Below are 15,026 nucleotides of genomic sequence, written 5' to 3' on the forward strand. Positions count from 1 at the left end.
CTTGTCAGTCTATTCCCTAAAAAAAGAAAAGTTGTCAATCTGATTGGCAAAAATAAAGCCCACTGAATGGGCCACATTTCCTATGTGATAAGATCAAAACACTGCTGATAAAGCGTGAATCAAGACAACCTTTCTGGAGGGTCATTTGGCAATAGCCATTAAAGTAAAAATTCATTTACCTTACATTACACTAACAAAAGTTTGCCAAGATGATGTCCAACAGCATTCTGAAAACATTAACAGCAAAAATCTATTTTTTAAACAAAATGTCTAATAACCAGGGACTGCTTATATAAATTATATTACATTCATGTTATGAAATGCCATTAAGCCTTTAAAAGATCTATATATGCTGATATGGAAAGACAGTTTTTTTTCTTTTTTGAGACAGCTTCTGGCTCTGTTGCCCAAAAGGGAGTGCAGTAGCAGTGGCATGATCTCAGTTCACTGCAACCTCCACATCCTGGGCTCAGGCCATCCTCCCACCTCAGCCTCCCAAGTAGCTGGGAGTACAGGCACATACCACCACGCCCAGATAATTTTTGTATTGTTTTTGTAGAGACGGGGTTTCGCCTTGTTGCCCAGGCTGGTCTCGAATTCCTGGGCTCAAGTGATACACCCGCCTTGGTCTCCCAAAGTGCTGAGATGATAGGTGAGACCTTAAACAGGAAGGTACAGAACAGTATGTATATGTATATGTGTGTGTATATATATGTATTATTGTACAATTTTAAAAAGGACAGGAAAAACACACACTGATACAGGTTAAGAAGCCTTTATGCAAAATGCTTGAGACCAGAAGTATTTTGAGTTTTGGATGTTTTAGATTTTGGAATATTTGCATTATCCTTACCAGTTGAGCATCCCAAATCTGAAAATCTGAAATTCAAAATGTTCCAATGAGCACTTTCTTTGAGTATCCTGTTCGTACTCAAAAAGTTTTGGATTTTGGAGCATTCTGGATTTGGGATGTTGAATCTGTACATACTTTTTCATTTTTTCCTAAAGGTCGGACAAGAACTTAAGGTCTTTCCTTGGGGCAAAGGGATAAAGCAAGGAAGCTGAGGCTTCCCATCACATGCAGTCTCAAGTACAACTTTCTGAACTTGACACTGAAGTCTTTTGTCATTTTGGCCATACTTCTCCCTTCCAGCTTGATCTCCCTCCAATATGAGTATGTGGTATTAACCAAACTGCCTGTCTCACTGGCCTCCAAAGTATCTCACATCTTTCCCACCACCCCAGAAAATGGACATACTTTCCCAGTTCAGTCATTCACTATCCTATTCCTTTCCTCAAGGTGTAACATAAGCGCTGTCTTCTCAGGAAGTCTTCCTCAACCCTCTTCCATCTTCCCCTGGACTAGTCTATACATCTCTTTTTTCACTGTCTTGCATTTGTTTTGCTTATCTCCCTACTTGACTGTATACTCCTTAAAAGCAAGGACTACTCCCCCGGTTTCTATAAACGCGTTCTTGACACTACAGAAAGTGATCAACAAATCCTTGCCGACCTGAAATGTCCTATGTTAGGTACCTCTGATTGTTTGCTGATGGTCTCCACAAAAACATGATTACAATAAGGATAAGCGAAAAAAGGAAGCTCCAAAATGCATCGTCAACCCAGCGTTCCATCCAGTCCTAAAATAAGGACAATTAAAGCATGAAAAGTTAATTTTCTGATAAGTATATAGGTTTCCCATTCAAATAGTGTGCAATGACAAGTACTAATGAAATCTTTCCAACCAGTAAGTCTTCCAAACAAACAAGAATATATTTTTTCAATAAACCTTTATTATTCAAAATGTTTCTAAAGGGCTTTTTAATGTTACAAATATTCCCTGCCATAAAATTTTGGGGTTAACAGAAAGATTTCAAAATCGAAAAATGCAAAACATATACTTAGGATTTCAAGTGGCAAATACTAAGGTCAGAAGGCCCAGCCTCTTCTTTTATCAAATTGTCTCTAAGGCAGCAAAAGCTCTGGATTATCAGAGGCCTTTTTGTGATTATTTATGTAGCACTAGAGACTAGCTCCAAATCTCAAGAAATCCCCAAAAGAGGATCTTTCATATTCTAAGTCTAAGAAATATATCTTCTTCCAACATGGAAACCCACAGAAAACATGGCTTGACTCGGGCGGCTGAGGCAGAGAATTGCCTGAACCCGGGAGTCGGAGGTTGCGGTGAGCTGAGATCGCGTCACTGCACTCCAGACTGGGTGACAGAGCGAGACTCGTCTCAAATAAAAAGAAAACATCACTCGAATCCCATACTGAATACACGATTCTACAAACATGACAGTCTTAAGATTTCCAGTCCCATCTAGATACAAACCACTCAATTTCATGGTGTGCAGGAAGAAAAGGATTCCTCTCAGGATATATAGGAAGAGAATTTATTTTCAAAATATATTAAAAAAAAACTTGAGAAAAGGGCATAATGGGAAAAGGAGATTTAGGAGGAACTTTTTCAGAATCACTTGGAGAGTTAAAAGTTTTTTTTTTTTTTTTTTGAGACGGAGTCTTGCTCTGTCGCCCAGGCTGGAGTGCAGTGGCGCAATCTCGGCTCACTGCAAGCTCCACCTCCCGGGTTCACGCCATTCTCCTCCCTCAGCCTCCCGAGTAGCTGGGACTACAGGCGCCCGCCACCACGCCCAGCTAATTTTTTGTATTTTTGGTAGAGATGGGGTTTCACTGTGTTAGCCAGGATGGTCTCCATCTCCTGACCTTGTGATCCGCCCACCTCGGCCTCCCAAAGTGCTGAGATTACAGGTGTGAGCTACCGCACCCGGCCAAAAGTTTTTATAACTCTGTAAAAAATAGTTCAAAGTAAAAAGAAAATCTCCATTAAAATCACCTCTATTTGCAAGCATAAACTAAATTCTTCAAAATTCTACAAAATAGTATAAATAAAAATAACAACTGTTTAAATAGGAAGGTTGTACTTACTGACTGGCATTTTGCAATTCGAAATGTCTTAGTTGTCCACCCCATAAACACTATAGAAGCTGAAACACACACAAAAAGTCACCTTGAAGGAATATAACAATACTAAGATAATTTACTACAAGCAAAATTAAATAGCTTACCCAGCACGGCAAAGATCAGAGTATTTTTAAAGTGTCTATATAATGAAAATTTCACAGTGTTCTTTCTTAGCCTTAGAGTCTTCATAGTTTGTGCCAAACTAATAAAAATGTGAAAAAGTTAAGGAAAAACATTCCAAGTAATAATAAGCGGTTTAAAAAAAAAAACAAAAACAAAAGATTCTTCTACTATGTTTCCGAAGTCAGTACTGCTAAATACAGTTCCTAAAATTTGAAGCTAATAAAAACACAGAAAACATTATCTTGGCCAATATTGTACAATCATTATATTTTATCACAACTTTTCTTTTACAATTTACCATTGTCTGAACTAAGAAAACAAACTCCAAGGAAAAAGCACGGAAGACCCACGATGCATTCCACCAATGCCACGCACCCGCAACACCGCATAGAGCCGTGCACGCGCTAAAACCCCTCCCAGTGAGACACTCTTTACAGATCACATTGTGACAGGCCATTTGGCTTGTGCTTTTCTGGCTCTATTTCTGTCTTATTTTGTTCTTTCTAGTCTATTCTCATTTTATTCTTTGAATAACCATAATTAAGAAGTTAGGTCACCTACCAATTCCATTTTATAAATTTTAAAACTGAAAAACATCAGATAAAACAAATCTGGACTTAGCTAAGGGCTTTACTTGAAAGACCACTGCAATGGGGGAGGATTATTGCAACAGGAAGAATACTACGACTGTAAGATCTGCAAGAGTCTCAGAGGTCGGGCAGAAAAGGGTTTTTCTTTTATAGAGCACAGCAAACAAGGCTAGAAAGCAGTAGGTGTGGGGAGTGAGTGGTGGGACTAGACACATTGATCAGGGAATGTCTTTTCTTGAGGCCTACAGATTCTCGGGAGGGCTGTGTGTTGGCTCAGGCTGACAGTGCGTCAACGTTTATGGCCCGGAGGAAGAATACTTACAGTTTGGTTCAGTCACTGTTTTGTTCAGATCGATCAGTGGATATAAAGAGTTCATCTAATCATTCATGATGCAAGGAATGGGAAATCGGAGGGTCTGTGCCCGGCCTTGTCACAGGTAGACAAGGGGGCCTCCAGGAGTCTTATCTAAGTCCAGTGGGGAAGGGGGTTCTCTGCGGTAAGTCTTTTCTCGGAACACAAATAGGGAAGGGAGTTTGGAGGGGGGGTGTCTTAATCTTGGCTGTTTTCCAGGAGCACAGGGCTCAGGTAAAGTTCAACATTGCCAAGGATGAAGAAGCAAAAAGAGACTTTTCCACTGACTCCTCAGCAGTGAAACAGAATTCAAGGCAGCTCTCTCTGCTCTTAAATGAGAATTCCTTCCTCTGGAGCAGACCAACAAGCTCTGTTTATGAACCAAACACTAAAAATAACAGCGCTGAGCAACAGAATGGATGTGGCAAGTTCTAAAAATTATAAATGTCATTAATCAAAAACTTCATTTTAGTATTGAAGCTACTTTAGTACTTTAGTACAAAACTGCTTTTTAATCTTCTAAATGACCAACAAATTACAAAAGAGGATCAATTTCTAAAGTAATACAATACGACCAATTCAGGTTACTATGAGAACTTTAAAAATGCAAATATACTTTATTCCTTAAATACATCAAAACATATAATTTTAAAAATTCTTGACTAAAACCAAATTTCTAGGATTAAAAAAAAATCTGGTCTGGTTTAATAATTCAAAAAAAAAATGTTTTTAAGCTAAGGAATAAAAAGCAAATTTGAAATTGCCTAAGCCTCTACTTACCAAGACACTGTTAAATTTAGGGAAAGTGTAAATATTCCTGCCACGGAAGGAAAGTAGTCATGAAAGCAAATAGCCCTTCCGATTTTGAAGTGAGAGCGCGCTGCTATGGTAGGAAAAGGATATCCACCAGCACAAGCCAGAGTCAAGGAGAGAGAGGGGGAGGCTGGCCAGAAGAACAAGATCAGAATCACGCGCCTGCAGCAAAACAGGAAAAAAAGAAAAAAAAAAAAAAAAAAGAAAACAAAAGAAAAGAGAAACAAGAAGAAAAAAAAGGGGAGGAAGGGCCACAGGAGAAAGGCTAAGGCTATGGCTTTTGAATTTTTCAGCCTATTTTTTTTCCTATGACTTCAGAATTAGATTCTTAGAGGATTGGTTATATTAAGGTCATCAAAATCAAAGGAAGCAGGGTCATTTTCCAAAGCACTCAATTGTATATGTATTTAGTTCTGCTTTTTTTCCTTGTCATTTATATCATTTAGGAAATCTGCTATCTTTCTGTATAGAGAAAGCAGACGTTTCATTTTAGTGATAAAAATTACCAAACAGCGATCTGAAAGCAAACTTCACAAATTCAGGCTCATGCAGAAATAGATACTAGACTTCCCTTGTCTCACCATGAAACACTAAACAAGATCTTTTACATTCTAGATTTGACTATTTCTTGAAACATTTTCATTACAATATTCACAATTAAGCAAACTAAGTCTTTTATCTGTTTTCCTTATTTTCCTACCCCAATCTGGCTAATCAGATACTGGAATATGTGAAAGTCAGTGGTGTCCATAAAGGTAATAAATTACCTTCACTCAAATCCAGATGGATTAGAACCGTTAGAGCTGCTTTTCTTTGGAATTTTCTGCCAAGCTGCATTACTGAGTGTTTTTCCCAATGAACTACCTTGTGGATGGTTAAGAACAAGAAATTGGCAGGGCACGGTGGCTCATGCCTGTAATCCCAGAACTTTGGGAGGCTGAGGCAGGCGGATCATGAGATCAAGAGATCAAGACCGTCCTGGCCAACATGGTGAAACCCCATCTCTACTAAAAATACAAAACATTAGCTGGGCGCGGTGGCACGCGCCTGTAGTCCGAGCTACTCAGGAGGCTGAAGCAGGAGAATCGCTTGTACCTGGGAGGTGAAGGTTGCAGTGAGTCGAGATTGCGCCACTGCACTCCAACCTGGCGACAGAGCGAGACTCCGTTTAAAAAAAAAAAAAAAGAACAAGAAATCTTTGAAATAAATATCTATAAATTGTCAGAAAAGATAGTTATTTTTTAGAAAAACACAGTCTGCAGCTTAATTAATTGAATGAAGGACCATACTCCCTAACTTGTTAACGTTCCAAGCATATACAGCTTTTAGAAACAAGACAATTCTAAATTGAATAGATATCATCAGCTCATTTTCTAAACACACAATGCCAGAAAATAAGACACTAAGGTCTAAAGATAATCTGAGGTCAACAGGCAGGTTCATCTCCACTGTAATTCTGCCTATCCCAACGCAAGGTATGTTGATACCTCCTGCCCGTTCTCAAGGCAGGAGGGCCCCCCTAACAAGCGGTCCTGTAGGACCTACAGCCTTTGTGGTGATTATTCCTACCACTGGAACACTGCTCACATGTAGAACTGAGGAACAGACATCACATTTTTAGCAAATGAATGTCTTTAATTTTTTTAATATAGAAAATATGAAAATGACACCAGAGGAAGATATTTATATCACTTTCTGAGAAAATCAGATTTATTTAACTATAATTTTATTCAACAAACTTGGATTCTAAACTAGTAGCTCTGAACAAAATAGAATATGCTTTTTTAAACAAGTTCAGTCGGAAACAACTCTTTAAATCAGTTATCATTCCCTAAGTAGGCTCCTCAGACTCCTAAGATGTCCACAGATATAATTTGGGGGTCTTCAACTGCCCTGTCATATGCAAAGCTCCTTGTGTGTGTCTGTGTTCTGTGGAGAGAGGCTCCACAGCTGTTAGCAGATTTTCCAAAGCATGTCTGATCCTAGTACCCAAACAAGGTTAAGAATCACTGCTTTGACGAGTAAGGATAATGAATTAGAAATTTTTGGTTTGTAGCACTCTTCATAGGCTTTTTAAGTTGGAAGCATATTGAGAATTCACAAACAGGGAATTTAAAGAATAGGTAGACCTGGCTTAGAAAACAACCCACAAGGGGCTCAGAAAAGCCTATGAGGAATGCTACATTTGCTAGCACACCTGAAAAATGGGAGACCTTCCTTCTAGGGCATAGTGATGAGATCCAAGCCCTCTGGCCCTTCCTATGAGACACATAGATGAGAAAATGGAAAAAGATACAAGAAAAACAATTTTTTAAAAAAACTGATGTCAAAAAGCTAAAAGACATAAGTATCAAAAACAGTGGAAACAAAGAACTTGGCAAAAAATGAAACCTATCTAACAGGAAAGCATTTCAAAGAGGACATAAATATAACAGAAACAGGTCCAAAGAATGTTCTGGGATATGCGTAACCCTGCATTCCACTCTGGTCAGTCACATTTTCTCTTGAATTCCTCCCATTTCCACAAGTGCCCCCAAGGAGAAAAAAGCAATGGGGATTCCCCAGACTCAACTTGAGTCATCGAATCAGAGAAGACCCTCGAGGATCCAGTCCCTACTGCCTCTAAAACTTCTCCTGCAATATGGCTGCAGCCCCTAAACCTTCTCTGAACCTGCTTCTTCCACCCATTTCCAGCAAGTCTATCGTGTGGGCTCTTCTTCCCATATCCCCTACCCTACTTCTGACCCTCACTATCTCTTCTTTGGACCACTGCAAAGGCAAAGGAATACTGACTCACCTTCCTGACTCTAGACTCTCCTTTCCCATGTCATCTTCTTCTGTCACCAGAGTTGTCACTGACACAGGTTTCATCACATTACTCACCTGCGCAGCTTCAATTCCTCTCCAGCCCCTACCTCCGGAAGGCACTCAGCTCTTGAGCGTGCCCTGCCACCCTTCCCTGAACTACCTGCCAAGGCTCACCCACGCACGTCCACCCAGAGGCAGGCTTCCCTGGACATTCTGCCACTGTCCCCCCTGTTTCCCTGCTTCAACTATTTGCTCCCCTCCATTCTTCCTAGAATACCTCTTCCCTAATTACCTTCTTATTAATTGTAAACCCCTACTTGTCTTCCCAGTCTCAATTTAAATGCTGCCATCTCTGTTAAGTCTTTCCTGATTTTTATGCCAGCATTAACTTCTCTCTTCCCCTGCTGCCACAGCACCTCTCTAAGATAGCAACTACTACTGCTATATTGATGCTAGTTATGTATCTGTCTCCCCTATAAGACTGTGAATTCCTTAAATTTGGGGACATCTTTTTCACCTATGCCTCGTCAGTATGGGGCACACACTGAGAATAAGCACTAACTGTATGCTAAACTATATAGAAAATATAAAGATATTCCTTGTTTGGGGAGTTGCTACTTTTTTGCCTTCAAGTGAACCCTCGTATTAAGGTAACAAAAATGCATAACTGTATTTCTTTCTATCGTTATTACAAATTACATGTAATCTGATTTTAATGAGAGAAAAAACTATTTTGAAGGACACAGTAAAGGATATGAACCACACAAAAATGGAGTCAATAACTGCTAAAATAATGTCATCAAGAACAACAGCTAAATGGTTAGAACCCTGAAAGATAAAAATAGGGGAAGAAACCTGAATGTAAGAGTTTCATTGCACTATAGCAATTATCATTTGATGAAGAAAAATAATTTAGCTTATCTCTTCGATTTACAAAGCCACATAAAAGATTTAATTTCCGAAGAGGATTGTGTTTAAGCACATGGAAATGACCTGTTTTTTGATAGCAACAATTGCTAATTTATGTGATGATAGCAACATAAAACAGTATTACGTAATGGCAAATAAAAAGCATCATGTCCCCAACCTCACTAACACCAGCCATTTCAATCTCTCCTCCATACCAAACTGACAGCCAGGGCTATTAATGAAATGAACTCCTGATCTTTTCTGACCGTGTTGTGAAGGGACACAAAAAAAGTGAAGGGGGGATCCATGTTAGACATTTACTCTGACTAGTCATATTTAAAAGTCACTATCTAAGATGTTGGCTATGTAAATTTTTTTTTTTTTTTTTTTTTTTGAGACAGGAGTTTTGTACTTGTCGCCCAGGCTGGAGTGCAATGGCGCGATCTCAGCTCATTGCAACCTCTGCCTCCCAGGTTCAAGCCATTCTCCTGCTTCAGCCTCCTAAGTAGCTAGGATTACAGGCGTGTGTCACCAAGCTACGTACAATTTTAAAGGAATACAATATATATAGTGTATTTACATGTGGGATATTTATCTTTTCTATTTCTTTCTGGCAAATATTTATTTATTATTATTATATGAATGCGGAGTTCTTCATGATTATACAAAGGTGAAAATAAATATACTCAAAGACTAAAAGAGCATCTAACACTGAATATGGGTGTATCAAAGATAACAGGGAGAAGAATGGGGCCTTTTAGCATTACTGGATAAATATTTATGATCTGATTTATACAGCTAATCCAAAAGATATTTTAGGTAAAATGACAAAGGTCTTTGGATTAGGTAAGACATAATAAGCTTCTTAATCACTCAGTCCTCAATCATTTATTCAAAAAACTGAAGCAACCATGCGTGGTAACTCACATCTGTAATCCCAATACTTTGGGAGGCTGAGGTAAGAGGATCACTTGGGGCCAGCCAGGAACTCAAGACCAGCTTGGGCAACATAGTGAGACCCTGTCTCTACAAAAAATACAAAAATTAGCTGGGTGTGGTGGCCTGCACCTGTAGTCCCAGCTACTCAGGCGGCTGAGGTGGGAGGATTGCTTAAGCCTAGGAGCTGGAGGCTGCAGTGAGCCATGATCATGCCACTGTACCACTGCACCCCAGCCTGGGCAACAGAGCAAGACCCTGTCTCCAAAACCAACCAACCAACCAACCAACCAACCAACCAACCAACCAACCAACCAGACAACCAAACAAAAAACCACACAAAATAAAAGTAAAAAAACTGAAGCTAGAAATCTAGGGGTCTATGCAGACATAAACACTGACACTTCTCTAGAGAATACAGTGCTGCTGCCCACATTCAGGGTCATCTTCCCCTTGAACATCACTTCCTCTTGGCTCTTTCAATGGCGGGGTCTACGGAATCCTCAAAATAGCTAGTCCCCAAGAGTCAGAGAAAATGAATAAACAAATGAGACTTAAAAGTGATAAAATGTACTGTATGTATACCTGAAGGGTGTAATTAACTTTCTGTTCACTGGATACATTTTAAAATCCAGGGTTAAGAATGACATTAAGGTATACCAGCTGCATAATGACAAAGACAAATGTTCTCTATGAGGAATAACCATGAACATTTCTGGGATGGGACTGATACCTGCGATGACAGTGCCTTCGCAATCAGTCATATCATTTTAAGAAGCACTCTGGCTAGCCTTTGCCTTTCAGGAAGTATTTTAAAAGGGAAACATTCCATAGAAGAAAAGTTCAAATTGGGCCTTTTTCACAAGTTTCTATCTAAAAATTCATCTCAGGAGATACAAAGTAAGACCACATTTCACAGCAGTAACAAAAAGGGGTGGTAGAATTATGTAGTTTTTACCCCAATGACTCTCATCACGCCTTCAACAGCTGCAAAGATCAAGTAGAGAAGCCCCAATCCGATCACCCGGTGCATGACTGTTCCCAAACGAGGCCTGGAATCAGGAAGAGGAAACAGAGAAGAAAGAAAAAGCATGGGTGAGTAAAATGCACCTGAATACAGAAACCGGCACCATTTCCACCACCAGGAAGTCACTATCTAATCACATCGCTCTGTCCCCAGCTCTGAGGTACTCTGTTTTAGGAAACAGGCCCAGGAACAAAGGGTCTCTTTCTCTAGGACCTGAAGCTATACTGATGCCTGTGAAGCAATATTTGCAGGCCACAAAGGTGCCAGAGGATTTTGCTGCTGAAATTCAAGCGATGGAATGAATATAATTCAGGTACTGTTTCTGTAGAATGGAAGAGTAGGTTTGATGAAATCTAGGAAGGTAAATGCCAACTTCTAAGTGCCACTGACAGACAGTCTAACTTAATTCTTCCCGAGGTCTGTCTTTTCAGAGATAATTCACTTATCTCATGACTTGGGCAGAGAAAGAGCAGGACATGAGGAGACGGAACTCCATGACCTCCTTTCTGATCACCGGCCCTCAACCAGAACAGGAGTGCTAACAGAATTTAATTTTCATTCCTTAAACTGAAAGAGTTAAAATAACATTTTTGGGCCAGGCACAGTGGCTCATGCCTATAATCCTGGCACCTTGGGGGGCCAAAGTACACAGATCACTTGAGCTCAGGAGTTTGAGACCAAACTGGCCAACATGGTGAAACCCCGTCTCTACTAAAAAATACAAAAAATTAGCCAGGGGTGGTGGCTCCTACTCGGGAGGCTGAGGCACGAGAATCGCTTGAATTTGGGAGGTAGAGGTTGCAGTGAGCCAAGATCACACCACTGCACTCCAGCCTGAGCGACAGAGTGAGACTTTGTCTCCAAAAAATAAAAAAAAAGTTTTTAAATACATTTTTGGTTCTTTCAAAATATAAATGAGTTGGGAAAATACAAAGATGGTGTTTTTTGCAATTAATAATTTAAAATAGAATAATTTCATGATATTTGCAAATCAGAATTTATTGCACATACATTTTAGGCTGCTCAAACCCCCCCCTCTCAGAGTAATTAGAAGAAAAAAACTGGTTTAAGAAAAATATTTAAGATAGTCATTTCAAAACACAATATAAGTAAAAAAATAAATTAATGGTCATAGCTCATATTTAATTAAGACTACTTACCTAATCTAAGGAATCTAAATTCTGACTCATTATAACCAACTAACCAGAACCTCCAAATAACCAGAACTGTTACTGCTCTCACTTTATGAGTTGAGCCAAGCAAGCTAACAGTGAAGGGATTCATTTAAAAAGGGTTTGTGTCTATACTCATTCATTTAATTTTCTATTCCTTTCACAGTAACAACACTGCACCTGTCGGTATCTGATGTTCATAACCAGAGCTGTGAAAGGTACTGCAAGATTCCTCAACAAAACGCCTTCATTTCTTACACTGTACTAAGAACACAAAAGCATCTGAGAAAGAATCTCCAGTAAAAGTTCAGGGGGATAAAGGCTTCCAGGCTAAAATCCTGCTAACTCCCCAACTCCCAGCTCACAAGCAAATGGGCACACACACAGGAGGAGAGCCTAGGGGTGCGAGTCACAGAGCAGAGGCCTGAGCCTGGGCACCCAAGGGCCGGAGCTCAGGAACACAGGAGGCTGCAGCAGAGGAGGCTGGGGAGGAGTAGCCAGTGATGTGAGGCCATGGAAGATGAGCTCCCGGAAACCAGGCAAAGCTGGCACTCCTTAACTAAAGCTGCTCACGGGACAGCTGGACGAGGGCTGAGCGGGGCCATGTGATATGGCAGGGGAAGGTCACGGTGGCCTTGACGAGAGCAGTCTCAATAAAGCAATACTGGGGAGGCTGAGGTACAGACTACTCATGTGAGAAGTTATGCCGCAGAGGGGAAAGGTGAATGAGGCAGAAGTGGAGGAGAGGCCATGTGGGGTGGAGGGAGGGCTTCACTTTAAAAAAATGGTAGAAATAACGAGATGCTGATGGGGGTGACCCACCAGAGAGGAAAGCAGATGATGCAAGAAAAAATGAAACAGAGCACTAGGACAGTTTCCCTCACAGCTGAGTGGGCACAAGGCAGGGGCGGCCCGTGACTATCAAGAAGAGGAAAGCGGTAGATGCGGTCCAGATGTGGGGGAAACGACAAGGGCTGGGGGCACAGATGCGGTGGAATTCCCCTCTGATGGCTTCTACTTCCTCAGTGAAAAAAACCTAAGGTCAGCTGAGAGGAGGGTAGAGTCTGAGAGGTCTGAGAGAGAAGGGGTAAAATGGTCTTCCGCAGACAGGAGAGTGAGAAAATAGTGGCAAGGGGATTTAGTACAACTGCCAGCAGCACTGAGGGCACACATGAAGTTTACGGTCATGAATGGCAAGTGGGCCCCCTCAGTGTGGTCCAGGGCTCTTTTTGGGCAAATTCCCCTGCTCAGGTGGGAGCCTGAGGCAGAAGGAAAGCTGGACTTAGCAAGGCTGGAGTTTTGTCAAGAAGGTTGACAAAGAGAAAGGGATCTTTGGGTGTCAGTGTCCTACTGGACCAGGGAATCCAAGCAAAAGGAAGAAGGTAATGATACAAGATGGGGAGGGACAACGGAAGGTGCCAGGGTCAAAAGGCTGGAGGCCAAAGTACAGTCAAAAAAGACTGAAGCTGACATGTTAGAGAAAGTAACAGGAAACAGAGAAGGTGACAGTTGAAAAGTGGATTGCTTAAAATTGAGATTTTGAAGAGGGTGCAGTGACACATATAATAAAGTCTAGAAAATGGTACTGGGAATCAGTAGCTGAAACGTGGTGACAAACAAGAGCAGGAGAGGTGGGGAGGTGAGAGCAGCTTACTTAAAGGGTCATCCACATGGCTCCTGAGACCCCAGGGCCTTCTGACAGATGAAATGCTGAGGACGACACCTGTGAAGCCGGTGCCCACAGAGCTGAGGGATGAGGGAGGGTCTGGAAGCTCACAGTAACCACAGTAAGATGCAGCAGGTGATCCAGCCTGAAGAGTGAGCTTCTGGGAATCAGGGTTTTAGGAAAGAAGCAGGAAGAAAGGTCTGAAAAACACAGCAAGGATAGAAATCAAGTTCTCCCATAGTTGTGCCCAGTGATTCACAGGTGAGAGGCGGAAAAGACCCGCCAGACAGGGTCCTTGGGGGACAGACGGGTTTCAGTCAGAAGTTCTGCTCACTCAGTGTTTAATCCACTCTCTTCCAACACTCACATAGGACCATAAAAACTTAATGGTACCGTCTAAAAAACAGAAAAGGGTTGGAAAATGGTTTGAGTCACTTCAGATTTTCCATTATCCTTAAAGTTGATTATTTATTCATCTAACTATATAAAGTTATCGAAATACAAATTCAGGGGCTTTATTGGAAGATAACATAAAATAGCAAGTATGTGGAAATCTTTTAAAAATGTGTTCTTGTAGATTTTTCCCGAAGGGATTTGTACTACAATACTTAGAAGTTCCATTTTCACAAAGGTCATGATGTAGACGGACTGAATCACTGGGCTGGCACCCAGCACCTCTCCAAACTCTCGTACTTACTTCACAATGCCATAGCCCAGGCTCACGATGATCACGAGCAGGCGAGCCAGCGTCCTCTTCATTGCAGAAATCAGCTCCGCACATATCAATAAGCCTTGGGCTGAGGAAGAAAAAAATAATTCACTTCGTGTACATCTGGAAGCCTGCCAACCACGATTCTCAACAACAAGTCCTGGGTATAACTACATTCGGACTTCAGACTAATCAGCCACGTTTGATTTAAAAGTTATCGTATCCAACTGATGCTTGAAAACTTCAGTGAAAGATTCACACTCTCCTAAAGAATTCACTCCCTTTCTATCTAATCAGCTCCACCGGACACGGCTTTCTTCTATCAGCCTGAACGCTGTCTCCCTGAGCTTCCCTCTGTTCTTGTTCTTTACAGAACTCTCTTCTTGTCCCGTAAATATTTAAAAACCATAACGTCCTCTAGAGTTCTCTTTTCTCCAGGATCTCCTCCTCATGTATTCATTTAAAATGTATCTGATATGCTCCTACTGTGTGGCTATAATAGTGAAAACGACATCTTGATCCTTGCCTTCATGGAGCTTGTACTCCGGTTAGGCTAAGTAAATAGAACTCAGTGTGGTAAGAGCTAGAGGTAACACAGCATCCCTCCAGACTTGGAAGAAGGCCAGTCTCATCTACACCTGGGGGAGCTAGAATTGGGTCCCGAAAAACTCAGAAAAAAATGACATCTAAATCAGAACTTGAAGGCTAAGTAGGAGTTAAGTTTTGGGGGGCGGGGGATGACAAAGCAAAGAACACAGCACGTGCAAAGGCAGAGAAGAAAAGAGGAAAACCAAACTATGTTGCAAGAAGTAAGTTCATTATGCCTGCAGCAGAGAGTGTCATGGTAGATGTCAAGAAAAGAGGCTGGTCATAAAGGCAGGGACCAGTCGTGCAGTTTGGAGCCCCTGTCATGGAGTCTGGACTCGATGTTAAGGG

At 41.1% G+C, this 15,026-nt stretch overlaps 1 protein-coding gene across 1 annotated transcript in view; it reads right to left on the reverse strand.

Annotated features, from left to right (window-relative positions):
- The window catches only part of TMEM87B (transmembrane protein 87B), a 77,987-nt gene that overhangs the window by 18,628 nt on the left and 44,333 nt on the right, over positions 1-15,026 (reverse strand). The window contains exons 9-14 of the mRNA XM_011980516.1: positions 14,079-14,178; positions 10,475-10,568; positions 8,428-8,499; positions 3,090-3,198; positions 2,950-3,008; positions 1,537-1,640 (exon numbers count right to left, since the gene is read on the reverse strand). Of these exons, the coding sequence (XP_011835906.1) occupies positions 1,537-1,640; positions 2,950-3,008; positions 3,090-3,198; positions 8,428-8,499; positions 10,475-10,568; positions 14,079-14,178 (538 nt within the window). The remainder of the gene's footprint in view (positions 1-1,536; positions 1,641-2,949; positions 3,009-3,089; positions 3,199-8,427; positions 8,500-10,474; positions 10,569-14,078; positions 14,179-15,026) is intronic.

This window comes from Mandrillus leucophaeus, unplaced genomic scaffold, assembly GCF_000951045.1.
Source record: "Mandrillus leucophaeus isolate KB7577 unplaced genomic scaffold, Mleu.le_1.0 Scaffold214, whole genome shotgun sequence".
Lineage (NCBI taxonomy): Eukaryota > Metazoa > Chordata > Mammalia > Primates > Cercopithecidae > Mandrillus > Mandrillus leucophaeus.